We start from the raw sequence: 27,933 nt of genomic DNA, 5'->3' as shown, positions 1-27,933 counted from the left end.
GTCTCAGACTCCTGACCTCAGGTGATCCACCTGCCTCAGCCTCCCAAAGTGGTGTGATTACAGGCATCAGCCACCCTGCCCAGACTGCTTGATGTTTAATAAGCATAAAATTTCTTGAGTCTTCCAGCTTTCAAGAAAATTACTGCACCACAAAAGAATTTAATCAGGAAGGAAAGGTACTGAGAACATTTCCCAAGCATTTGAAAATTGGACAGAAATAAGAAAAACAATATACTGATAATAAAAGCAAGTAAGCAACTTAAAACTCAAATTTCTAATTCTATATTTTCTTCAATTTGAAACATAAATTCTCAATACACTTGAGTTTTTTGGTATTCATTCAAAGTAACACAACACTGAAAGATAAAGCATCAAGACACAAAGAAAAACAAAAAAAATTATACGTTGAATTTAATTCCAGTTAAAAAAAACTAAATGGGTGTCAAAATACTTAAATTTTTTTTCTATAAAGAGAATGTATAGAGAAATCTACATTGATGTAAAACCAATTATCTTTACTGATAAAATACATACATATTTAAAGAAACTAAAAAGATTACCTTTAAGTGACTCTGTCTCTTTCGGACTCTGATGCCTCTTCTGGCATTCCTGTTACAAACCCTGAAGTCTTCTAATTGTGAACATGGTTTGGAAAAATTCTCACTCTCATCACTAGATGACAATTCTAACTATAATAATTCAACAAAAGTCTTGCATAAGAAAAAAATAATTTCTTCCTAGACAAGTAAAGTCGCTCTCACAACTCAGAGCCATGTTATAAATACAAAATAATTATGTTATAAATACTTAAGAACGTAAAAGTAAATAACTTAGGTAATATGAAATACTAAATTAGGTTATAAGTAATACTAGTATAGGTATTCATCCAATATAGTATTACATCAAACACATTTGATGAAAACATACTTTTAGTTTTTATTTTTATTTTTTCTGCAAACACTATGGTGACTTAGAAAACTGATACTTTTAGTTTAACAGTATTTCCTTCAGAAGATGTTCAAGGGCTTCACAAAGAACAAGCCTATACATTTGGCCATCAAAATCAGTCCAAATATAGGAATCCTTTGAAACCAAGAAACCAATAAAACAATAACAAGTTTTGACTATGAGGCCTATCACCATATCTCTTATAGGATAATGTAAAACCAGTCAAAAGAATCAAAAGTTTATCAAAATCAATTCAATTAACAGGAATAAATTTAGTTTAAAACAAATTGATCATCAGCATTATCAATATTTTATATCATTTCTGATAAGTCAATCAGATCTTCTGGTTAAGGTAGCAAGTTGTTTTTCTAGTGAAGTCTTATATGAGTACACAAAGTTAATACAGACTGGCTGTATTTTTAATTACATATGGTCCCCAACTCACAATGGTTCAAGTTACGATTTTTCGACCTCTCCATAGTGCAAAAGTGATATGCATGCAGTAGAAACCAAATTTCAAGTGCCTATACAAACATTCTGTTCTTCACTTTCAGTACAGTATTAATAAATTACATGAGATACTCAACATTTTATTATAAAATACGCTTTGTGTTAGATGATTTTGACCAAACATAAGTGTTCTGAACACGTTTAAGGTAGGCTAGGCTAAGCTATGATGTTCAGTAGATTAGGTGTATTAAATGCATTTTCAACATACAATGTTTTCAATTTATGATGTGTGTATCAAGATCCAACTCTATTGTAAGTTGAGGAGCACCTGTAATTTTACACAAATTATCCTAGACCGTATTTGAGATTTAAAACATGAGTTGCTAATCTCAAAATTTAGCTATCAGCTATAACTGGTGAGTATCATTAACCTTAAGACCTGCCCATCTACTCAAACTTCAGATTCACAGGCATCAATGCCTGCCACACTGTGACTTCACTATCCCACAGGAACTTCAAATTCAAACCTGTTCAACACTTAACTTACCATCTCTTTCTTGTTTAGCCTAAATCTGTGACACACTTGCCAAAAAGCCAAAAACCAGAGTCATGCCGGACTCCTTCCTTTCCTTCTTTCAAACTCATTCAGTAATCAAATGAAAGAATAAGCACTTGTAACACTTGACCTTGATTTTTCTCCGATTTTACTTCTTGAAACTCTTTTGTCTTCACAATCTAATAACATAGAGATGTCATTTCTCACCTTTGCATCTTCCTTTAAGCTGTTATTCTGTAAACAATGCCTTCTCTTCTCCCTTCTTTGGCCTCATTGCCAAATACAGTTTAAGGTTTAACTAAGGTTAAACCTTAGTTCAAGAAGCTTGCCAGAACTCCCAAGATCGAGGTTAAGGACTTAACTATTCTTACCACTCAACTTTAAAAATTATACTGAAATTATGTTTACTTCTCTCTCTCTCCTATTGGGTAACATATGACAGTATTAGGATATATTCTTTAGAGTATCTCTAGCATCTTGCACAGTAGACACATAGTAGGTATTTAATGAATGCTTGCCAAATTGCTCAAGTGTACTGACAAAAATAGGATGGTTTTTAGAGTCTAAAATTACTTAATATTTTTATTTATTGTGCTTAGGAAAGTTTATAGTGAATACATCTTTGAAAACTAGCAGAAGCTAGAAATTCCAATCACATACATAGAATATCAACTTTTCTACTAAGGATTAAAATACCTATATTTATCTACACATATATTTTTCGCAAAATTTTTATTCCAAAGGAATTTGGATTATTAAACATTATCTGTTATTTACTTACTCTGTTTATAGGAAATCTGCGCTTTTTGACAGCATGAAGTGGAGAATCAACTTCACTATTTTTCTGATCCTAAAGTAAGTAAATAAAGTAAAAGGTAACAAAAGTCTCAGCAGAAGCCCAAGGTATAGAAGGAAAATAGCCTTTGATATGATTATACTATTGTGATTATTGAATGACTCACCTCAGGAGAGTTTAAAACATTTCCTTTTGCTTTTTTAACTTTTCTTCGGAAAATCTCATCATCTTCACTTTCATTACTTGTTAATAATTGTCCATCTATAATTTATTTTTTAAAATAATGAAGGGTTAATAGATTTAGGTTTACCCAATCATAACAATCTATTTTATTGATGGCTACATTAAGAATTATTTCAGGCAATCTCAACATTTACTCACTTTCAAAAAAATATGGTCTTTGAGAACTTTGAACAAAAATCTAAATAAGAGACAAAAAAATTAAAATGCCAGTGAAGAAAATAAGACAATGTCTTTTGCTAATAAATACATATTTGAATGAAGTTCAATTTTATAAATTAAATGAAATGAGGCCAGAAAAACACAAAAATGTAATTTCATTAGTCACTGGTTCTATTAATAGAATTTATCTCTAAAATCTACTGCAGTCTTTCTGCCCTTTGTGTCTTATGCCCTTTCTACTTGAAAGAGTTAAAGCATAAAAATGCAAGCTACAAAACAATACATTAAAAGATTCTTTGTTATATATGTGTTTTCCATACGTATTTGTGTATATGAAATAAAAACTGGTGAGATACAATACAATACAAAATGTTGTAATAGAACTGTGTGGGCCAGACTTAGTGACTTGCTTCTAAAAAAAGGATATAATGAAAATGAAGGTGTATGACTTATGAGTTTAGGTCATAAAAGGTATTGTGGCTTCATTTTTGCTTTCTCTCTTGCATCACTTGCACTGGGAGAAGTCAGATGCTATGTTCTATGACCATTCCAGGCCAGGAGGGGTGGCTCATGCTTGTAATCCCAGCACTTTGGGAGGCCAAGGAGGCAGACCACTTGAGCCCAGGAGTTTGAGACCAGCCTGAGCAACATGATAGAACCCTGTCTCTATAAAAAATATCATAATTGGCTGGGTGTGGTGGCACGTGCCTGTAGTCCCAGTGGCTGAGGCAGGAGGATTGCTTGAGCCCAAGAGACGGAGGTGGCAGTGAGTCGTGATTGCACCACTACAATCTAGCCTGAGTGACAGAGCGAGACCCTGTCTGGGGAAGGGAAAAAAAAAAAAAAAAGAAAAAAAACCCCAGTTTTCAAACTGCCCTACGAAGAGGTCCACATGGCAAGAAACCAAGGTCTCCTACTAACAGCAGTATGACTGAGCCATCTTAAAAGCAGATCCTCCAAAGCTGTTCAAGCTTTCAGATAACTGCAGCCTTGGCCAATGTCTTGACTATTACCTCATGAAATATCCTAAGCCAGAACCACTCAGTTAAACCACACTTAAAATCCTGTTGTATAGAAACCTTGAGGTAACAAGGGGTTATTTTACATCATTAAGTTTTGCAGGTAGCTTGCTATGCAGCAATAGATAAATAATACAGATTTTGGTACCTGGAAATAGGGAGTTGCCATAACAAAAACCTAAACTGGGAAAGTCGCTTTGGAATTAGATAGTGGTTAGATGCTGAAAGGACTTTGAGAGTTTTAGTGAAGGAAGGCTTGAAGAGCCTCAAATTGTAGGAAAGTTAGTTGGCCATTGAGGAAAGGGTGGGTGAGGGCTTAAAGAAAAGTAGGAAAAACCTTAAATCCTTTAATGTAATACCAGAAAATTTGGCATCATTGCAGTTAGCACGAAAAGGAAAAAATGGGCCAGGTGCAGTGGCCTACACCTGTAATCCCAGCACTTTGGGAGGACGAGGCAGGCGGATCACATGGTCAGGAGTCTGAGACCAGCCTGGCCAATATGGTGAAACCTCATCTCTACTAAAAATACAAAAATTAGTCAGGTGTGGTGGCAGGCAACTGTAGACCCAGCTACTTGAGAGGCTGAGGCAAGAGAATTGCTTGAACTTGGGAGGCAGAGTTTGCGGTGAGCCAAGATCGTGCTATTGCACTCCAGCCTGGGCGACAGAGTGAGACTGTCTCAAAAAAAAAAAAAAAAAAAAAAAAAGGAAAAATGTACCTAATCTATGAAAGGTAATCTAGCTAAGACTTCCAGACAAAATGCTGCTTTTTGCTATAAGAACAAAATGCAAAAAGAAAGACATTAAGGACAAACATAATTAGAATTTGCTGATTGTGAAAACTCCCAGCCTCTCCTGATGGCAAACAATGCTAAAATTAAGAAATTTTCTAGGCAAAGATCAAACCCAGAGGACAGCCAGGAATATATTATGAAGCTGAGGGTGAGCTAAGGGTGTAGTTTAAATCCTTTGTTAAGACCTCCTTAAAAATCAAAGATTGCCAGGCGTGGTGGCTCATGCCTGTAATCCCAGCACTTTGGGAGGCCGAGGAGGGCAGATCACGAGATTAGGAGATCGAGACCATCCTGGCTAACATGGTGAAACCCTGTCTCTAATTTAAAAACACGAAAAATTAGCCGGGCACGGTGGCGGGCGCCTGTAGTACCAGCTACTCGGGAGGCTGAGGCAGGAGAATGGCGTGAACCCGGAGGTGGAGCTTGCAGTGACCCGAGATCGCACCACCACACTCCAGTCTGGGTGACAGAGCGAGACTGTCTCAAAAAAAAAAAAAAAAAAAAAATCAAAGATTGTACCTTACAGTACCATTTAGTCAGAGAGTAAGGATTTTATTTTTATTTATTTATTTATTTATTTATTTATTTATTTATTTATTTCTAGACAGAGTCTTACTTTGTTGCCCAGGCTGGAGTGCAGTGGCACGATCTCGGCTCACTGGAACCTCTGCCTCCCAGGTTCAAGTGATCCTCCTGCCTCAGCCTCCTGAGTAGCTGGGACTACAGGAATGCGCCACGATGCCTGGCTAATTTTTGTCTTTTCAGTGGAGACGAAGTGTCATCATGTTGGCCAGGCTGGTCTCAAACTCCTGACCTCAGGTGATCCACCCGCCTCAGCCTTCCAAAGTGCTGGGATTACAGGCATGAGTCACTGTACCAGGCCCATTAAGGATTTTAAAGAAGCTCCTCACAGATCCTCTCAAACAACAGGCCTTCTAAGAAGTTTATTTTATTTTACTGATTATTTCAGGCCACTGAGTTTTTTGGGGGTATTTTGTTAAACAGCAATAGATAACAAATACAAAACTACTCAGTAAATTTCTCCTCATATTCTGCTACTAAAACATCTACCCAGACAGACAAACTTGAGTGATTTCCTTTTTGCAGATGAGCAATATATAAATCAACGAGTTTTTCTTTTTTCATTACCTTCTAAGAAAGCCAGAGTTAAATGCAGGACTCGGCTACAGTAACCAACTCAATTCTAGGAAGCTTTCCTTTTCAGTGCTTTCATGATGTTTTAATCAACTATGTTTTTCATATATAATAGAGAAAAATGAGCTTAAATTCTCTCTTTGAAATAAGTAGAATAAAAATAACTAAATGTTCTCTAATAAATAATTTCCTGATTTGTATTTGTATTTGTAATTATTTTGCCCATGATTTGTAGTTAAGTACAATCCTAGAAAAAATGTTTTTGTGCAAATCTGACACAAAACCAGAAAAATTATCTCACTCATTAACATGGACTTCAATAGAGGTATTAAAGCAAATATTGAAGGCTCACAGGCATCATATACTTTGTAAAAATATATATGTCATGCCACAACCCCAGACTATATAGAATAGTCAGGTTTTGAAAATTAAATGTATTTCCAGAACTTAACTTCCAACATGCTTTCATCTTAAATAGAACATTCACGAACCATGTCCTCCATGCTAACGAGAATAACGTAAGGAAAAGATTTACATAGGAAACTTTCCTTTTATCCTACAGCTACTTTTTATTCAGCTTTTAACATAAGGAGTAAAATTCATAAATGACTTGATATAATAACCTGTAGAGTTGTATTATACAGCAGGACTTCATATCAAACATCTATCACTATATCGTCTAGTTTTCCTGCAAGTGTAATGGTTAGAATACAGAAACCCAGAGATTTCTCTGTTTTTTTGTGGTCTGGTCTTAATCATCTGAATACAGTTTTTATTTCTCAAATATTTTGCTACATAAAACTATTACTTCAAACTATCTCTCAAAATCATACTTGCCTTCTTTCCCTTCGCTTTCATCATTTTATAACACCTAAATTATGTCTTTAGTATCTTCAACATACCAAAAGCATAAATACTCTCAAGGAACCAAAATGAAAATCTACACTATATATAAAACCTTAGCCAGGCGCCGTGGCTCACACCTGTAATCCCAGCACTTTGGGAGGGTGAGGCGGGTGGATCACCTGAGGTCAGGAGTTCCAGATCAGCTTGTCCAACATGGTGAAACCCCGTCTCTATTAAAAATACAAAACTTAGCCGGGCATGATGGTGGGTGCCTGTAATCCCAGCTACTTAGGAGGCTGAGGCAGGAAAATCACTTGAACCCGGGAGGCGGAGGTTGCAGTAAGCCGAGACCATACCATGCACTCCAGCCTGGGCAACAAGAGCAAAACTCCATCTCAAAAAAAAAAAAAAAAAAATTTCTAATCTAATCAAACTCAAAATTTCATCATCCTCTGAACCTCCTAAACAGTCACTCTCTTATTATTCATTTGGTGGTTATTTCCACATTTTACTGGCATCTTTTCAAATACATATAAATATGTCACATAATTATGTTTTACAACCAAGACATAGCCAGATCTTACACATCTTCGTGTATTTCATAATGTCTAGCAAGAATAACCTTTTCCATACCATGTATGCCATAAGTATACATAAATAAAATAAATCTAATATTAGTAAGATCACCTTAAGAAAAATATCACACAACAATTATCTAATTCTATATTTATATTGTACCATGTACTAAAAAATTACATTTGGAAAAATTACCAAAGTATTTCTAGAGTAATTATTCTAGAGTTACAGACTTTATAAAGATGGAATCTTACCTTGAACAGAATGACAGGATTTATGCAGATACATTTGACCACTGCTTTTAGACTTTTCTAGAGAAAATTCTGAATAATCAAAAGTTGAATTCAATGCTTCTTTGAATCTTTGTAGATTTATTTTTCCCTTATTAGAATCTGGTGTCTTAAGTATTTCCTTTCCTATCTTAGAAAATGAGTTCAATGTGTTTGATTCAGAGAGTGGTATACTCATAACTTTTTCTTGCACTGGTAAAGAAAACTGAGAATAACCAGGAGATAACAATTCTTCATTTTTTGCTGCACTCAGTGGCAAATGTACACAATTTGGATTCTGCATATCTTCATTTGATGGGATAATAACGGTTCCGCTAGTAAAATTTTTGCTATGATCTCTTGGTATTAGTGCTTGATTCGAAACATAATTTGCATCATTTATCTCCTTAGTTTCCAAATACCTTCCATATAGATTATCTAGAGGTCTATTGCTATCTGATGTATGTTCCAATATTTCATCATCAGAATCTGGACTACAGAATCCTAAATCAAAGGTAACAGAAAATAAATCCATAGAGCAATCAAAAATATCCTCATGATTCTTCATTTTTTCTTCCTGTACACTTCTCAGATCATCATGAGATTTAAAACTATTATCATCACGGGTGATTTGATCTTGGGGTTCAGAATTGTTGTCCAACAAAAGTTCATCAGAAATTAAGAACTGAGAGACCAGAGGCATTTCACTAATAGCAGTTTTGTCTGACACATGTAAAGATTTGCTTTTACCGTTCAAGGGTGCAAGACTTACATCATCAAATTCTGTATTAACATCTTCAAATAATAGTAAACTTTCATCTTGATCAGTGGACAATACTGGGAGGTCACTGTTATCAACATCATGATTGTTCTCTCCAACTAAACTCTGTGCAGGGCTTCTGTGTATTTGAACACGATTGTTAGGTACTAAATTTTCATTGTGATTATGTTTATATACATCACAGTCACAGAGGCTTGGCTCATCAGAAATATTATCATTAGGTATATCATAAAGGCAACTTTTTTCAGACGGATAATTTATACATTTAAGTGAATTCAATTCTAAATTCTGTTGAGAATTCACAGCTGAATGTGACATCAAACAGGTGCATTTATCACTTTGTAAATGCTCTGCACAGGGTAAGAAAAGCAAATTCTCAAGTGCAGTACCCTCAGCAATTTCATATTCCAAGTTTGAGAGTCCACTGAGAGGCGGAGGAGAATGAGATAAAAATCTCTCTACATTAGCTAGTACCTCTTTTGTCAATGAGTGACAATTATAAAATTGATCATCTGTTCTAACAATATAAAGCTCTTCTTCGAATGGAAGAAATAAGTTAGATGAAACAGATTTTTCATCACTGAAACTGTTATAACCAGAATCTAAAACATTTCCAGCAAATGAACTAGTGGATTTGTTTGTAAACTGACACTCGGTTAATAATATACGTGGCTCTTTAATAACATTTTCATTAATAGTACATGTGGCAGCAACTTCATCTGTATCTGATGTCCTTGTATCATTTGGTAGGTCCTCTTGAAAAATATTTTCAACAGTAGAATTTCTGTCAGTATCTAAAGAATCTATAATCCCGTGATTATTTTCTTTTTTAAGCTGATCTTTTTTTATTTCTTTAGACACTTTTTTCTTTAAAGAAACAATTTTAGTAGGTTTGATATGAGTTTGTTTAAAAATTTCAGCACATTCTTCATCAGATTCTATCACTGAGGATGAACTGCTTTGATTTATGTTCTTTATAAATGACGATTTCTTGTGAGTGATAAAGGTGTCATTGGCAAGATTATTAGATTCATTCCTGGGAGCAATAAATGTTGAGCTAACATCTTCCATTTGTAAATAAGATTCAACTTTCAATTTATAGCTGCATTCTCCCTATAAATAAGGAAAATTTAAAAAGCCACAGGAAAACAAAACAAAACAAAACAGAAAGCCAAATCTAAGAGAGGAGTTTCACTCTATATTAAAATATTTCTATTATTACATTGTTCCAATGATATTCTTTTATACCTTAAAAGTTATTCTGATAAATCAAAATTATAAAGTACACTACTGTGAAACTATCAAGTTATCATTAATCAGTTAACTTTTTTGTATCTCCACTATTTAATACCCAAAAGACCCTTGATAACTATTTGTAGGAAGAACAAATTGAATGAATACGTAAGAATATAGTGAGTTTTGCATTTCTAACATTTAATTGAATTATTCTAATTTCCTAAAAATAGATATTTTAAAAATATATATTAATAAAAACCATATACATTTGTTAAATTTACTCTTTCAATGACAGTAAACTAAGAACAGCTTTTAGAATGTCCAACATAAACCTGTATGTTTACTAGGTTCTATCCTGGAATATACTTCTGTTTGTAACAAAGTTCCTAATCAAGAATTTGTATAGTGAATTTCTAAGCCTTACTTATGTCTAAGTTATTAGCTAAAACTACAATCTTCACCATCCCTCCTTTCCCCCAAGAATGCTACTTTAATCAGGATTCTTCTATTACTTATAGGTTTAAGCAGTTAACTCTCTGGTTTTTGTTTTGTTTGGTTTTGTTTTTAGACAAAATCTCGCTCTGTCGCCCAGGCTGGAGTGCAGTAACTTGATCTCAGCTCACTGCAACCTCTGCTTCCCGGGGTCAAGTGACTCCCCTGCCTCAGCCTTCTGAGTAGCTGGGATTACAGGCATGTGCCACCACACCCACCTAATTTTTGTATTTTTAGTACAGACAGGGTTTTATCATGTTGGCCAGGCTGGTCTCAAACTCCCGACTTCAAGTGATCCGCCCGCCTCGGCATCCCCAAGGGCTGAGATTACAGGCCTGAGTCACCGAGACCAGCCCTCTCTGCTTTTTTGAATAATAAATATAACAAGCATTAATGTGAGCAAATGTCTGTCTCCCTGCTAGTATATATACTCCACATAAACAGAATATTTTCTCTCATTTGCTCACGGTTATAGCCATAAAGCAGGTAACAGAGTGTGGCACACAGAAGGCACTCAATAAATATATGTTAATTTGACTGCACACATTTTGCTGGGATCCACACATAACTACTTTATTTACATGTATGCATGACCAAATGCTAATAAAAAAAATAGAGTTACAATTTACTGTGTACTTATTATATGCCAGTTACTATGTGCTTTACATATATTAGGTCATTTAATCCTCACAACAACCTTATGAAATAAGTATTATCACTATCCCTATTTTACAGATAAAACTGAAACACTGAGAGGTTAAATAACTTATAAACACACAATCAGTAGGAGGCAGAGTTAGGATTCTAACCCAGGCACTATGGATTTCACACTCATAATTGGTTCACTATGCTGACTCTAGGAAGAATAATCAAGGAACTGCTCAAGGAATCTATAATTCTCTAAACTAGGACCAGGACACAAGAAAGATATCAAATAACCTAGATGATAAGAGAGTATTTCAATAAATCCAAATCCAAAAGAATCCTAAAGTAGCTTTACAAGCAGTTTACACAAATCATTTAAGTATATTAAAATTCTACTCTGGTCCATCAATATTTACAGATGACCTTCTTCTTCTAATTAATTAAATCTATTTCTTCTCTTAAGGCAGAAAACTCATTCCTTATTGAGATCACAAGGAACTATACAGAAAAACAAAATATTTCTTATTACTTCAAATTAACAAAAATAAAAGATAAGTACTCTAGTTTTACTATCATACCAGCAAGAAAAAGTTACAATAAAACCTTACCTCCTCATGTCTCATTCCCTCTATCATTTGCATAAGGCCTATAAAATGGCGGCATCGATCTGAGTGATCAACTTGATGTGTAGGTAAAGGATGATCTTGCCACAGTCTCCATTCAGAGAGAGAGAGTTGACGAATTCCAGTGGCTAATTCTTGAGTCTTAATTATTTAAAAAGTAATAAAAATAAGGAAAACATACTGAGATTTCACAAACTAATTTTAAAAAACACTCAATACACATATAATCAGCTTAACATAATTTGGATCCATTTAGATATTCCCAACTAAAATCTCAGAAGAAAAAAAGAAAATAATTTCATAAAGCAGAAATATGCCCTTCAAAATATATTTGTTAAATAACTGTTATATGACTTACAAGTTGATGATATTCCTGTTTATATAGTTCCATGTTAAGAACAAATGGTTAAATATTTTAAAAGAAATCTTTTCTGAGGTTGTTTTCCCAGCTCTCCAAGCACACATACAACCTTTGATCAGTTCTCTTGACTTTCACAAAGTTAACTAAGAATTTGTTAATAATAAACAAAATAAAAAACATCAAATTTAAAGTTTTAACTATAATTTCAAAACAAAAAATAAAAACTGGTTTACAAGGATTCTTATGAAAGCCTAATTTATGTTTACAGCCAACTGATCTTCAACAAAGCAAACAAAAACATAAAGTGGAGAAAGGACACCATATTCAACAAATGATACTGGGATAATTGGCAAGCCACATGCAGAAGAATGAAACTGGATCCTCATCCCTCACCTTATACAAAAATCAACTCAAGATGGATTGAAGCCCTACATCTAAGACCTGAAACCATAAAATTTCTGTAACATTGAAAAAACTCTCCTAGACATTGGCTAGGCAAAGAGTTCATGACCAACAACCCAAAAGCAAATGCAACAAAAATGCTTTTGCACAGAAGAGTAAACAGACAACCCATAGGGTAGAAGAAAATCTTTGTAAACCATGCATTCGACAAAGGACTAATATCCAGAATCTACAAGGAACTCAAATGGCCAACAAACATAAAAAAATGTTCAACACCACTAATTATCAGAGAAATACAAATCAAAACCATAATACAATACCACCTTACTCCTGCAAGAATGGTCATAATTAAAAAATCAAAAAATAATAGACGCTGGCGTCGATGTGGTGAAAAGGGAACACTTTTACACTGCTGGTGGGAGTGTAAATTAGTACAACCACTACGGAAAACAATACGGAGATTCCTTAAACAACTAAAAGCAGAACTACCATTTGATCCAGCTGTCCCACTACTGGGTATCTAATCCAGAGGAAAAGAAGTCATTATATGAAAAAGATACTCGCACACCCACATTTATAGCAGCACAATTCGCAACTGCAAAAATATGAAGCCAGCCTGAATGCCCATCAATCAGTGAGGGGATAAAGAAAATGTGATACACACACACACACACACACACACACACATATACACACCATGGACTACTACTCAGCCATAAAAAAGGAATGAAATTATTGTATTCGTAGCAACCTGGATGGAGTTAGGGACTATTATTCTAAGTGAAGTAACTTAGGAATGGAAAACCAAATATCGTATGTTCCCATTTAGAAGTGGGAGCTAAGCTATGAGGACACAAAGGCTTAAGAATAATATAATGGACTCTGTGTACTTGGGAGGAAGAGTAGGAGTGGGGCAAGGGATAAAAGACTATACACTGGGTGCAGTGTACACTGCTTGGATGATGAGTGTGCCAAAATCTCAGAAATCACCACTAAGAACTTATCCATGTAACAAAACACCACCTGTTCCCCAAAAACTATTGAAATTTTTTAAAAAATGGTTTACAAGGATAATTATGAAAGCATAATTTATGTTAGTAAAATACTGAAAAAGCCAGATGCAGTGGTGCACACTTATAGTCCCAGCTACTTGGGAGGCTGAGGCAGCAGGATCACTTGAGTCCAGGAGCTGACGGCCAGCCTGGGCAACAGAGTGAGACCTCGTCTCTTAAAAAAAAAAAAAAAAGGTTGAAAAGAATCCCAAAACACAATAGGTAAATAGTCAAACAAACTATGGTATATCACAGAGTAAAGTGACAACCATGTAAGATTATGCCTATGTAGAAATGTTTAAATGATAGTAATGAAAGAAAGGCATAATTTATGTAAAGATATCACAGTTGGTTAAATATATATATACAACAAATAATACAGGAAAATTAGTAGTTTTGTAAACTTAGACTGTAAGGATTTTTTAAACTGATTACATTCTTAATTTCTAAAAGTAAGTTGACATTCCAATCACAATTATCTCATTATTCCCAAAGCTACTGCTTTATCATTATACAGAACATCTGAGGGGTTTTGGCATTAAAATGAGAGGGGGAAAAAGAACATCTGAAAAAATATTCAACTTACTGGTTTGTTTTCCTCATTTTGTAAAGAAGAAAACTGAACTTGAGGCAATGTTATCTCTTTAATTTCATCACTGTCTCTTAATCTATAAAGTCTGTTCCATAATTTAAATTCTTCTTCTGATAAGAACCAATCTTTCTTTAGTTTACTTTGCCTCATTCCTGTAAGTTGAAAAAATAATGGAAAAGAGACTTTTTAAAAATCTGCAAGGCAAAAAAATCCACAATATCCATTCAAAGTCTGTCACCCAGGTTGGAGTGCAACAGCACATTCGTAACTCACTGTAACTTCAAACTCCTGGGATCAAGCAATTCTCCTGCCTCAGCCTCCACACAAGCTGGAATATAGGTTCATGCCACCAGGCCCACCTACTTTTCTTATTTTTTACAGAGATGAAGTCTTGATATGTTGCCCAGGTTGGTCTCAAACTCCTCAGCCTTGATTCTATTTCTTTAAACTAGTATTCTCCATATAAAACCACTCAGTTTATCACTTCATGCTTCTAAATGTCTCCTAAACTTCTCTTACTTCTTTGAAAGTACCCATCTGTCTAGGAGCCATCCTTTGGTAATGAATTCATTAACAGAACAGAGCCAGGTAGCTAGGCTCTCAGTCCTAGCTTCTTTTGGACTCTTTTCATTTGGTTGCCTAAGACCTGGCATGAAACAGAGTAAAATAACTCACAAATGAAAACTGGTATTATGATTCTATCATAGCAGTATTGGAAAGTTCATCTGAAGCTTGGTATGGGTGTTGAGGGTGGGCAGGAAAGGCCAAGACTTTTAAAAAGGGTATGTATCTTAAGTCATAAAAGGCGGTTGGGGGAAAAAGGAGTAAAGTGTAGGGGGAATAGACTTGTTGCTTTAAAAGAGGACATAACAGACTTTTAAAAATATGTATAGTACATTCATTGCTTTCAGCTTCTATAATCTTTAAGAATCACCAAACTGAAAAGGCTAAACAGTACAAAGCAGGAACTCTGGCTAATACAGATGAGAGCAGAAAAACTGAGAAGCTACTGAATTAAAAATCAGGAAACTGGCTGGGTACAGTGGCTGACACCTCCTCCTTGGGAGGTCTAGGAGGGAGGATCAATTAAGGCCAGGAGTTTGAGTCCATCCTGAGCAACACAGCTTGACCCCAAGTCTAAAAAAAATAAAGTTAGCTGGGCATGGTGTTGCATCCCTGTAGTCCTAGCCACACAGGAAGCTGACAGGAGGATCTCTTAAGCCCAGGAGCTGAGGCTTCAGTGAGCTAGGATCACGTCTCAGGTATTCCAAAATATTGTGTAAGAAGCTTTTTAAAAATGTAAAAAAAGAAAAAAGCCAGGCACGGTGGCTCACACCTGTAATCCCAGCACTTTGGGAGGCTGAAGTGGGCGGATCACAAGGTCAGGAGATTGAGACCATCCTGGCTACCACAGTGAAACCCCATCTCTACTAAAAAATACAAAAAATTCGCCAGGCGAGGTGGCGGGCACCTGTAGTCCCAGCTACTCGGGAGGCTGAGGCAGGAGAATGGCGTGAACCCGGGAGGCGGAGCTTGCAGTGGGCCGAGATCACGCCACTGCACTCCAGCCTGGGCGACAGAGTAAGACTCCACCTAAAAAAATAAATAAATAAAAGGTTTCTCTGCATCTGTTTCCTCATCTGTAAAATAAGGGGATTTGAACTAAATGATCTCTCAGGCCCCTTTCAGACCTGACATCCAGAGGCTCTAAGATTCTGAAATAGGCAGGTACCCCTAGTCCCTTAAAACAAATTCAGAGTGGCTGGGTGCAGTGGTTCATGCCTGTAATCCCAGCACTTTGGGAGGCCTGGGTGGGTGGATCACCTGAAGTCAGGAGTTTGAGACCAGCCTGGACAACACGGAGAAACCCTGTCTCTACTAAAACTGTAAAAATGAGTCAGGTGTGGTGGCACGTGCCTGTAATCCCAGCTACTTGGGAGGCTGAGGCAGGAGAATTGCTTGAACCTAGGAGGCAGAGGTTGCAGTGAGCCGAGATAACGCCACTGCACTGCAGCCTGGGCGACAGCGCGAGACTCTGTCTCAAAAAAATAAAATAAAATAAAAGTCAATTCAGAGCTCTAAGCTCAGATGAATTATATACTAGTGTATATAATATATACTATATATATGCTATATATAGTATATAATATATAATGTATATAAATATATACTAGTGTAAATATATACTATGTATATACACTAGTATATAATTAGCATACATTAACAAAATACATAGTAAATACACTAGTATATATTTTATATATTAGTATAAATACACTAGTGTATTTATATACTAGTATAGAATTATAGAATAATTCCATACATAAATCACATAATCTAAGATAAATCTTTGACACTTGAAAAATCAGAGAAAAGGGGAGGAAACAAGTATAGAAAAATGAACATAAGTTAACATTGTCTCCATTTTTTAAAAGGATAGGTTCCAGATATTCACTAAAGAATTTGCCATCGACCCCAGTAACATTTTAGAAATACTTATTAAATACAAGATTAAGTAGCAAATATAAAAAATATAATGATCACTAAAAATGATTTATCCAACCTAATCAAGTTTTGATGCTTTTATTATCAAATTCGAGAAAACTCAGAGACATGCTATGTTTTTATTTTAACCAAATAATTGGCAAAATCTTGAAAAATGACAGGTATGTTCCTATTAAGGGAATTTGTATTAGGTTTAATAGACATAGCCAAAAAAACATTGATTGACGGCTCTGAGTTAAGGGAAAGAATATTAACAAATTTGAATTGAAAGCAAGTAGTAGGAGGGTAAGAACCTTAAAAATGCATGGTATGGGCCGGGCGCGGTGGCTCAAGCCTGTAATCCCAGCACTTTGGGAGGCCGAGACGGGAGGATCATGAGGTCAGGAGATCGAGACCATCCTGGCTAACACGGTGAAACCTTGTCTCTACTAAAAAATACAAAAAACTAGCCAGGCAGGGTGGCGGGCGCCTCTAGTACCAGCTACTCAGGAGGCTGAGGCAAGAGAATGGCTTGAACCCGGGAGGCGGAGCTTGCAATGAGCTGAGATCCGGCCACTGCACTCCAGCCTGGGGGACAGAGCGAGACTCCGTCTCAAAAGGAAAAAAAAAAAAAAAAATGCATGGTATGAAAACAGTGGAACAAACATAAAAGATATATAGAGTACTGTTATAAAGGTAAACCAAAGATGAAAACTGTATTTTTTATCTAAGAAACCAGATCAATGGGAAAAAGGTACAAAGACACAGACTTTTCAACGTAAGAGTCTTCTACTATATAGGGCCATTCAACAATGGAATTAATCTGCTAAAGAAATATAATTTATATTAACAGAGGTATTCAAGTTAAGACTGGGTATGCATTTAACAAGAATGCTGCAGAAGCATTCCTACCTTGGTAAGTAATTGGACCACATGACTCCCAAGGTTCCTTCCAAATGTTAGAATACAGTTATATGATTTTTATGATAGTTTAAAACCCGCCTTAAAGATTAAGTAAAATCCAAAAAATAAACTTTTTTTCTCACTTTCATAGTGCAAATATCTCAAGATATTTGAGAAAGGCAACCAGCTAATGCAAATGGCTACCTCAATTACCAGGTAAATATAGGATAAACTATGAAGGAATGTATAGCAAATGGTGCCCTCTTACATGAAGACAAGTTACTATTAATATAGACAACATGTATGTAAAGGATTCTAAGTGCATGGGGATACATATAGGGAATTTCTTTCTGTCTTGGAATTATCTTAGTACACTGTCTTCAGTGCACATTGTAATCTGGTTTAACGCTTATTCAAAAATAAAACTGTTTTCTTTCTTTTCTAAACTTTATGGAGAACATTCTCTGGGTTGGTAGGGTATTTTTAATTTTCCCCAGCACTGAGTTTCTGTCACTCTATACTACCAGTGTCTCTCCATTTGCCACATGAACAATCTCTTATAGACTTTCCAAAGAGAATGTCTATAATATATTACTTAGAACATATATTCAGTTTTTCAAACAAGAAATATTATATCAAGATATGATCTGCTAAGTAAAAACAGGGGAAAAATGCATGTGTCAAATGCAAAATTTATTTACCATCCCTATAGGAAAAGATAGATGACTTTCGCTGCAAGTTCCGAGAAGGCTTCTCTGGTTCATAGACACCATGTGTGATGAACATTTTGTGTAATTTTGGGTTGATTCCATCAGGAACCATTCGTGGACTTCTTTGGTAAAAATGAAGGACCTGCCTGTTACTTGAAATAGCTTTACATATATTTCTTTTGTTGGACTGACTCTGATTATAAATCTGTAAAAACAAATATAAAATGTCAGATTATATTACTTTTATAAATAACAATTTATCCATAACAAGCAATTATTAGTTTGGATTTATTGTAAACATAAAGTTAAACCCCGATCCACTTAAATACTTAGAAAATAGAGCTTCTGTTGTCTTGAATTTTTTTTTTTTTTTTTTTTTTTTTTTTTGAGACAGGGTCTTACTCTGTCACCCAGGCTCTGGAGTACAGTGGTATGGTCAGGGTTCACTAAGCCTCAACCTCCTGGGCTCAAGCGATCCTCCCACTTTAGCCTCCTGAGTAGCTGGGACTACAGGTGTGGACTACCACACCCAGCTAATCTTTATTTTGTAGAGATGGGGTCTCCCTGTGTTGCCCAGGCTAGTCTTGAACTCCAAAGCTCAAGTGATCCTCCAGCTTTAGCCTCCCAAAGTGCTGAAATTACAGGCGTGAGTCACTGAGCCCAGCTGTCTTGAATTTTAAAACCTATCAGTAAACTGTTAGATTAACCTTGAATGAAAATCATTTCAGGCTGGGCGCGGTGGCTCACGCCTGTAATCCCAGCACTTTGGGAGGCCCAGGCAGGCAGATCACGAGGTCTGGAGTTCAAGACCAGCCTGGTCAATATGGTGAAACCCCGTCTCTACTGAAAATACAAAAAAAAAAAATTAGCCGGGCGTGGTGGCACACACTTGTAGTCCCAGCTACTCAGGAGGCTGAGACAGGAGGATCGCTTGAACCTGGGAAATGGAGGTTGCAATGAGCCGAGATCGCGTCACTGCACTCCAGCCTGGATGACAGAGCAAGACTCCATTTTTTTGTTATTTTTAAAAAAGAAAATCATGCCAAAGTCCATAATTACAAAAGCCCACCTTAGCAGTTATACTGCAGAAGTAAATCTATCTTTGTTACCCTGCTGTTTTAAAAAGAGGTTGATATTTACATAGAAGTGTAAGGTTGTCTTGTGCTTTTTTTTAAAACTATTCCCTTATTTCAGTTTGTTCATCTTTCTACACTTCAGTTTCCTTCTCTGTATACAACAAAAGGGTTACTCCCCTTACAGGGTGCTGACAGGATTAAATACAATAATGAATCTGAAACTTGGAACATTACACAGCACAATGTAAATACTGAGTAAATGTGGCCACTGTTACTATTTTACAGATAAGAAACCTAACAAGTAAATGGAGAGGTTAAGCAACTCAGCTAGGTAGTACAATTAAAACCCAATTCCACTCACTGATATTACATGGCCTTTTACCAAACATTTCATTGTGATCATTTTATGGATAAACTAGATGTTACATATGAATATGCTATAATCACAAGAAAAGTATTAGAGAAATAATTCATTTTTCAGGATGATTTTAAAGAGTATATAAAATATTTAAAATCAGGGTTTTTTTCTGGAGATGGAGTCTCACTCTGTTACCCAGGCTGGAGTACAGTGGCAGGATCTTGGTTCACTGTAACCTCTACCTCCGAGGTTCAAGCGATTCTCCTGCTTCAGACTCCCAAGTAGCTGGGTTTACAGACATGCGCCACCACACCTGTCTGGTTTTTGTATTCTTTTAGTAGAGATGGGGTTTCACCACGTTGGCCAGGCTGGTCTCGGACTCCTGACCTCAAGTGATCTGCCCGCCTCGACCTCCTAAGGTACTGGGATTACAGGCGTGAGCCACCATGTCCAGTCTAAAATCAATTTTGTTAAATTATCATAGCTGTTAAGGAGACCTTTAATGTGAATCTATATATTTGGCCGCTATATAGTAACAAATCTATATATTTGTAACTAGTCTCAATGAGTTACAAAAGTTAGTTAATACTTTAGTGTAACAAATACAAAATAATATTTTATGTAACATCTTATATAGAAAGGCCTGTCACTCAAGATTGTATGAATCTAATTCAAGTTCCTTGTCACTTAGAATAGGCATCAGCAAATTTCCATAGAAGGCCAGAAAGTAAACATTTTGGGTTTTTCAGTCTTCATACTGTCTCTGATATATATTCTTTGTTTCTTACTTAGTCAGTTATTTTGACAGCCCTTGAAAAGGAAAAAATGATTCTCGGTTTACTATAGTTCAGAAAGAAAAGTAAACTAAACACAAAGCATAGGCCTTCTTTAGAAGCACAGGAAAATAGTAAAACAAAGTAATACATACTGGTTTTTGGATCTAGGTATCTCTGAATTACTACTTACATATTAAAAATGTGCTTCTTTAGATGGATAAAAATTAAGAAAGTGAATCCAGTCAAAAACTCTCCTAGTTACAAGATAGAATCCAATACAAAGGGGGGAAAATAAACCAAAACTATCTACAGAGTGTTTGGACTTGGAATGCTAACATGTTGATATTCACCTTTGGGCTATATTTCTCCAATTTCAAGTGTCAAATTGTGTTTCTGCAGCTCTACTTACACGTTCCTCACGTCCTTCAGAAAGGATAACAACTATCCTGCCTTGACGTTTACGGCCAGTTCTACCCATTCGTTGCACAAGACGAATTGGGCTCTTCTGGGAATCAAAACATATTATAAGATCAACTTCTCCTATATCCAAACCTTCTTCACCCACACAGGTAGAAACCAACGTGTTGTAACCACCATCACGAAACTGTTTCACTACCTAAAATAAAAATGATTGAAAAATAACTACATGCAAATATAAGAGAACTGTAGATCAAAGCATATTTTCCCCCACTCACCTGAAAAATAGTAAAATCAGATTAAAAATCAGCCTCAAAGCTGGCCATAGCTCATGCCTGTAATCTCAACACTTTGGGAGGACAAGGCAGAAGGACTGCTTGAGTCCAGGAGTTCAAGCTCAGCCTGGACACATAGAAAAACCCTGTCTCCATGAAAAATAAAAAAACTAGCCCAGCATGATGGTGCATGCATGTAGTACTAACTACTTGGGAGACTGAGGCAGGAGGATCTCTTGAGCCCAGGAGTTCAAGGCTGCAGTGAGCTATTACTGTGACACTGTATTAACATCTTATGTAACATCTTATTTAGAAAGGCCTGTCACTCAAGATTGCAGCACAGTATGAATACAATTCAAGTTCCTTATCACTTAGAATAGGCATCAGCGAACTTCCATAAAGGGCCAGAAAGTAAATATTTTGGGTTTTTGGGATGTATTAAGTCTTCTCATAAACATTTCGGTTGCACTGGTCCAAGGATTTTCCTTCAATATGGAAATCCTCAGAGTACAAGGAGAAACAATGCTCATGATTAAACATTAAGACTCTAGCCTAGGCAACAGAGTAAAGCCTTGTTTCAACAAAACAAAACAGAAAAATCAGCATCAAGGATAGTACAGAATAGGAAAAGAAGCAATCAACTGGCAATATAAGCCAAAAGAGATTATGGTAAAATAAACAGTTCTAATTATTTTGCTTTAGCAATGGTTGTGATGTCAAAAGGATTTGTCCACAATTTAACAGTCTGTCACCGAATGAGAAACCCCAGGGTTTATTTTTTAGCACCACAGAAAGGGGAATAGGGCAGGTAAATAGCCTACAGCAACCACTCCTATTTATCATATCTTAGACCTAAATGTATATAGTTTTATCTGAAATCAGTTTATAAATATTTCTGATAATATTTGTAAGAATGATGTATTACTCTTAGAAGTCATATCTTACGTTTTATACTATCATTCCAGGATTTCTCGGAGATCAGTTTAATGAAACCCCAATAGCATGAGGAGTTAATGAAAACGTTAATGAAACATTTTCTAAAAGTCCCTTAAGCCTTATAAACTTAGTTCTCAACTGCTCTGAGCCTCAGTTTCTCCATACAGACCAATACCAACATTGCAGGTTTGTGTACAGTGGAGTGGTGGCGGTGGTAATTAAATGAGATAATGCAACATCAAAAGCTGAATTAGCTGATAAATAATGATAGCTACTATGTGCAAGGCCACACTATGAGGCAGGTAACATAATAAGTACTTTATACATTAGTTTCTACTGTCAATGACCCTAAGAGGTAGATATCATCATTGCATTTTATTAAACAATCTGAAAATCTGAAAAGTTAAGCTATTTGCCTAATGTCTCACTAATAATCATCAGCATTTGAATGTTGGTGTCTCTGACTCCAAAAACCTAACTTAATCTATAAGCTAGTTTTTATTGTTAAAAACAACAACCTTAAAAGTAGGATAATAAACATAAATGTATCATGTTAAGTCTTCTCATAAACATTTCGGTTGCACTGATCCAAGGATTTTCTTTCAATATGGAAATCCTCAGAGTATAAGGAGAAACAATGATCATGATTAAACATTAATAGTAATTCGTTTCCTCTGGAATTTGTAATGACATGAAGCCAACCTGCATCTAACATAGAAAAGCATATGTCCTTTTTGCCCAGATTAAAAAAAAAAAAAAAACAAAGGCCACACTGCTAGATACATTTTTTAAAATTCTTAATGTAATTAACAGATTAATAATGTCAATTTTCTTTTTAGTTAACAAGTATAAACTAAACTGTTACTTCCATGCTTAAGATTGACATTAATTTGCCATTGAAAATACACTTTCATGAACCCTTTCTACAAATTCAAGACATATATTCAATTGTTTATCCAATATCTCTGCTTGATGTTTAAAAGACTGCTACTGAGAGTGTGCTCCGTGAACTGTTTATTACTGGTGTCTGTCCAAAAACTGTTTATTACTGGCTGACAAAAAGATAAGTACAATAACTGAAAGTAAGGGTTTAGACACTTGAAAGAGTAATTTTGTTGGCAGACTCTAGTAATATTTTTAAAATTGGACTTGAACTTTATTTTTCATTCATTTTACTTTCTAATAGTTCATTTTTATTATACTGTTCAAAAGTATCAGTATGTGATGTAGTGGGGGAAATAAACTGGTCCTCTACCAGTTTCAATAGTTTGAAAAGCATTACTCTGAGAGGCATGTCAAAGTTAATTCATCTAAAACCGGGCTCCTGCTGTTCCCTAATTCTCCTGCCTCAGCCTCCCAAGTAGCTGAGATTACAGGCACCTGCCACCATGCCTGGCTAATTTTTGTATTTTTAGTAGAGAAAGGGTTTCACCATGTTGGCCAGGCTGGTCTCAAACTCCTGACCTCAAATGATCCGCCTGCCTTGGAGTCCCAAAGTGTTAGGAATACAAGCGTCAGCCACCATGCCTAGCATTTCCTGCAGTCTTATTCATCTTAGTTAATACCAGCTCCTTTCAGTTGCTCAGGCCAAAAACCTTGGAGTCATCCTACAGCCAGACTTCATGTGCCTTTATCTCATATCCCACTCTAATTTGTCAATACACCATCAGCTTGCCCTGCAAAATACATTCAGTACTTAACCACTTCTCACCACTTACCTTGTTACCACCCTAGTCCAAGTCACCATCATCTTCAGTTTAAATTGTTATAAGTCTCTCAACTGGTCTCTCCACTTCCACCCTTACCCCCTACAGTTTATTCTTCAGACAATAACCAGTATTTTTTCTTTTTCTTTTTTTGAGACAGGGTCTTACTGTGTTGCCCAGGCTGAAGTGCAGTGGTGTGATCTTGGCTCACTGCAGATTCAACCTCTGGGCTCAAGCATCCTCCCTCCTCAGCCTCCCAAGTAACTGAAGCTACAGGCACATGCCACCACACCCAGCTAATTTTTGTATTTTTGGTAAAGATAGTGTTTCACCATGTTGCCATGGTTGGTCTCGAACTCCTGGCCTCAAGAAATCTTCCTAACTTAGCCTCCCAAAGTGCTGTGATTGCAGGCATGAGTCACAGTGTCCAGCTGATTCTTTTAAAATATAAATCAGGCTAAGACCATCCTCTGCCCCAAACTCTCCAAGAACTTCTCATCTCAGTCACAGTAAAAGAGAAAGTCATTAAAATGGAAATGACATACAGGGCCCTAAAGGATCTCGCCCTCCCATGTCTTCTGAGTTAATATCATGTTTCTAAATAAATGGACAATGTACAATTATTTGTCTGCAAGCTCATTTAAAAATAAAACAGCTGTTATGAAAGCAATCACATATAGGAGTAATAAAAAGAAGTTTTTACTTTGGCATACATTAAAATATTATTGATATAAATGAGTAAATGATAAAGTCAGTAAAATCAATAAGGTTCTTACAGTGCCTGACAAGCTCAGGAAATAATGACTTTAGGTAATACTGAAATTGATCAGAGATCGGATTGGGTACTGTGGGTATTTCAAATAATGAAAATGCTTGACCTCCAAAGCAAAAATCCAATTCATTTTTCATTCATACATAAATGTTAAGAGTAGTAATCACCCAATAGATGCCTTAAAAATATGTATAATCTGACTTGATGATGGGCAAAGGTATTATTTTCAGATTCAGGAAGGCACTCCCCATCATATCCAGTCAGCTTAAATAGACTCTTCTCGGTGTAGTCAGGGCAGGTATAAAAGGTATTTAAAGAATACCTGACCATGGCTCACGCCTGTAATCCTAGCACTTTGGGAGGCTGAGGCGGGCAGATCACGGGAGGTCAGGAGATCGAGACCGTCCTGGCTAATACGGTGAAACCCCGTCTCTACTAAAAATATAAAAACTTAGCTGGGCATGGTGGCGGGCACCTGTAGTCCCGGCTACTTGGGAGGCTGAGGCAGGAGAATAGTGTGAACCTGGGAGGCAGAGCTTGCAGTAAGCTCAGATGGCACCACTGCATTCCAGCCTGGGCGACAGAGCGAGACTCTGTCTCAAAGAAAAAAAGAAAGAAGGAGAAGAATACCTGACCAACATGGTGAAACCCTGTCTCTACTAAAAATACAACAACAACAACAAAAAATCAGCTGGGTGTGATGGCGGGCACCTGTAGTCCCAGCTACTCAGGAGGCTGAGGAGGGAGAATCCCCTGAACCCAGGAGGCGGAGCTTGCAATGAGCCGAGATCGGGCCACTGCACTCCAGCCTGGGTGACAGAGCGAGACTCCATTTCAAAATTTAAAAAAAAAAAAAGGCGGCTACCTCCTGGCCGGGCAAGGTGGCTCATGTCTGTAATAAGCATTTTGGGAGGCTGAGGCAGGCAGATCACCAGAGGTCGGAACTTTGAGACCACCCTGGCCATGATGGTGAAACCCCATCTCTACTAAAAATACAAAAATTAGCCAGGCGTCGGTGCCTGTAATCCCAGCTCTCTGGAGGCTGAGGCAGGAGAACCTGTGAGGTGGAGGTTTCAGTGAGCCAAGATCATGCCACTGCACTCCAGCCTGGACAACAAAGCGAGATTCCATCTCCAAAAAAAAAAAAAAAAAGGATACCTCATCTACTAACGTCTGCAGATTCAAAAAAGGATCTGTCAAAATGAATTAGAAATTAAAGAGATATCTAACTGGTAGTCACTACTCAAGTATAGACTTACAAAGTTAATTTATAAAAAGCTGCATAGATTTTATAAAAATCAATAACATAAAATTTCCCTCAAAACCTCACAGCACTTAGAAAACTGAATGTTCTCTTACTCAGAGGATGAGGCTATCTTAAATATTATCATGGTTTCTTCTGACCCCATTTTTAAAGTAAGATTTTTAAATAAATAAAGATAAGCTAATTATTTGTTTAGAATAAATTATTAAAGTGACTTAACGTAAATAGTAAACATTTATTGGTGGCTCTACAATAAGATCTCTTTTAATGCTTACGACAACCCTATGATGTATGTTTACAGATAAGGAAAACTGAGGAAGAAGAAGTAAAGAAACTTTTAAGTGGTAGTCAGGATCCAACCCAGGTAATATAATTCTAGAGTTTTTCTGCTTAACTTTTATACTTTACATTACTTTAAAAAAAAAAAGTTCCAAAACCACATAAAACATTTATCATCTTTCAAAATATGCTCATTTTTACTTACATGTTTACTATAAAATTCTTTTTAAGACCAGTGAGTTAAAACTAACAAAAAAAGAACAAGTGCAAAGCTAATCAATCTTATTTTTATTTTCATAAATTCCAAAAATAATTACCTCCAGTTGCTCCTTCTGGGTAAAACCCTTCGTGCTTTTCCCTGAGGCATGGCCAACAAAAGTCATTACTCTAATAATTGGCTGATGCTGTGAAAGCATTTCTGCAATTTCTTGAACACTATCTCGAAATGAAGAGAAGATCATAACTCGGGTCTCATCACGTTTCTTTTCAGAAGTGTTTTCAGCTACATATATACAAAAACTTTAATTACAACTTTTTACAAAGCATTTAGACAAGAACTAGTTCAAAAGACAAACCTGAAAGTATTATGCTAACAAATGATAGTTCTTTCAAAAAAATAATTTAGCTAGATGTGGTGGCACACACCTGTAGTCCCAGCTACTTGGGAGGCTGAGATGGGGGAATCACTTGAGCCCAGGAGTTCAAGACCAGCCTGGGCAACATAACATAGCAAGACCTAGTCTCTAATAAACAAATAAATAAATAAATAATTTCAAACATCTTGAAATTTTACTTTTTTTAAACTATATTCTCTATTAATTTTAATAATCGTAGCTTGTTATTTATCATTCGCTGTCATAAAATAAAATCCTAAACAAATCAAATATGAATTACCTGAATCACTTTTGACTAGTCCTTCAATTCAGGCATAATGGCTATCATTTCCCTTTACCTTCTAAGATAGCCAGAAGCACAGAATTATGTAGCTCCCCCTAATTTCATAAGTCTTCCCTTTCCTTTCTGTTCACTAAAGGCAATGTCTTAATCCACGCCATGCATTCTGTCCTCAAATCTACTATACTTTCAAATTCTCCAAAGAAAACTGCAAAATATACCCTATAGTGAATTCCAAAGCTGCTCCCAATATGTCTGTACTGAGGGGCAGGTGGGGTAGCGGGGTGGCGGCCAGTAGAATGCACTAATAAGAACATGATCTTTGTGGCTGGACACTTAATTCTCTGGGTGATTGGTGATCATGGTAGCTATTTAAGCTCTTTAAGCTTTAGTTTCTTCATATCTAATATGGATTGATGTATACATGAAACAGTAAATGTCAAGTATATAGTTTTGCACTTACAGTAATTGGTTAATTATTGCATATTGTGTGGGGTTTTTGGTTGTTTTTATTTTTGAGACAGGGTCATGTTTGGTCACCTAGGCTGGAATGCAGTGGCACCATCACGGCTCACTACAGCTTCGACCTCTTGAGCTCAGGTGATCCTCCCACCTCACACTCTCAGTAGTTGGGACTACAGGCACATGCCGCCATGCCCAGTTACATTTAAAATTTTTTTGTAGAGACCGGGTTTTGCCATGTTGCCCAGGCTGGTCTCGAACTCCTGGACTCAGGAGATCTGCCCACCTCAGCCTCCCAAAGTGCTGGGATTACAGGCATGAGCCACCACATCCAGCCTCTAATGATTTTTATTATCTTAATCATCATATGTGTTCCAAGGACTGCACTAAGCATTTTATGTATGTTAACTCATTCAACCTTCACAACTACTCTAAGGAATAAATGACTTATTAAATATAAAGTTAATTTACAATACAAAAGCAAAATGTAGGACTTGAAGAAGCAGCTGTTCCAAGTAAAATTATTCTAAACAAACTTCTTTTAATTAATCATTGCATCAAGCCTCTGTATGTGACCAGCTCCTGAATGAATCGCTGCTTTCATCACAAAACCTACATCTCCTTTA

The 27,933-nt window shown here is 36.3% G+C and overlaps 1 protein-coding gene across 7 annotated transcripts in view; it reads right to left on the bottom strand.

The window, feature by feature from the left end:
• Window positions 1-27,933, bottom strand: part of FANCM (FA complementation group M) — a 70,800-nt gene that overhangs the window by 16,433 nt on the left and 26,434 nt on the right. For 4 of the 7 annotated variants that reach the window (XM_007986594.3, XM_007986597.3, XM_007986601.3 and 1 more), the window contains 9 exons: window positions 26,269-26,453; window positions 20,712-20,918; window positions 18,084-18,297; window positions 13,990-14,147; window positions 11,574-11,729; window positions 7,797-9,705; window positions 2,917-3,011; window positions 2,736-2,804; window positions 561-689 (listed from right to left, as the gene is read on the bottom strand). In XM_007986594.3, coding sequence (XP_007984785.2) covers window positions 561-689; window positions 2,736-2,804; window positions 2,917-3,011; window positions 7,797-9,705; window positions 11,574-11,729; window positions 13,990-14,147; window positions 18,084-18,297; window positions 20,712-20,918; window positions 26,269-26,453 — 3,122 coding nt within the window. The remainder of the gene's footprint in view (window positions 1-560; window positions 690-2,735; window positions 2,805-2,916; window positions 3,012-7,796; window positions 9,706-11,573; window positions 11,730-13,989; window positions 14,148-18,083; window positions 18,298-20,711; window positions 20,919-26,268; window positions 26,454-27,933) is intronic. The other 3 variants (XM_007986595.3, XM_007986596.3, XM_007986599.3) reach the window with 3 other exon arrangements.

Source organism: Chlorocebus sabaeus, chromosome 24 (genome assembly GCF_047675955.1).
Source record: "Chlorocebus sabaeus isolate Y175 chromosome 24, mChlSab1.0.hap1, whole genome shotgun sequence".
In the NCBI taxonomy this organism is placed as follows: Eukaryota; Metazoa; Chordata; class Mammalia; order Primates; family Cercopithecidae; genus Chlorocebus; species Chlorocebus sabaeus.
The sequence above is the reverse complement of the archived record's forward strand: the minus strand, read 5'-3'. Positions and strand labels throughout refer to the sequence as shown.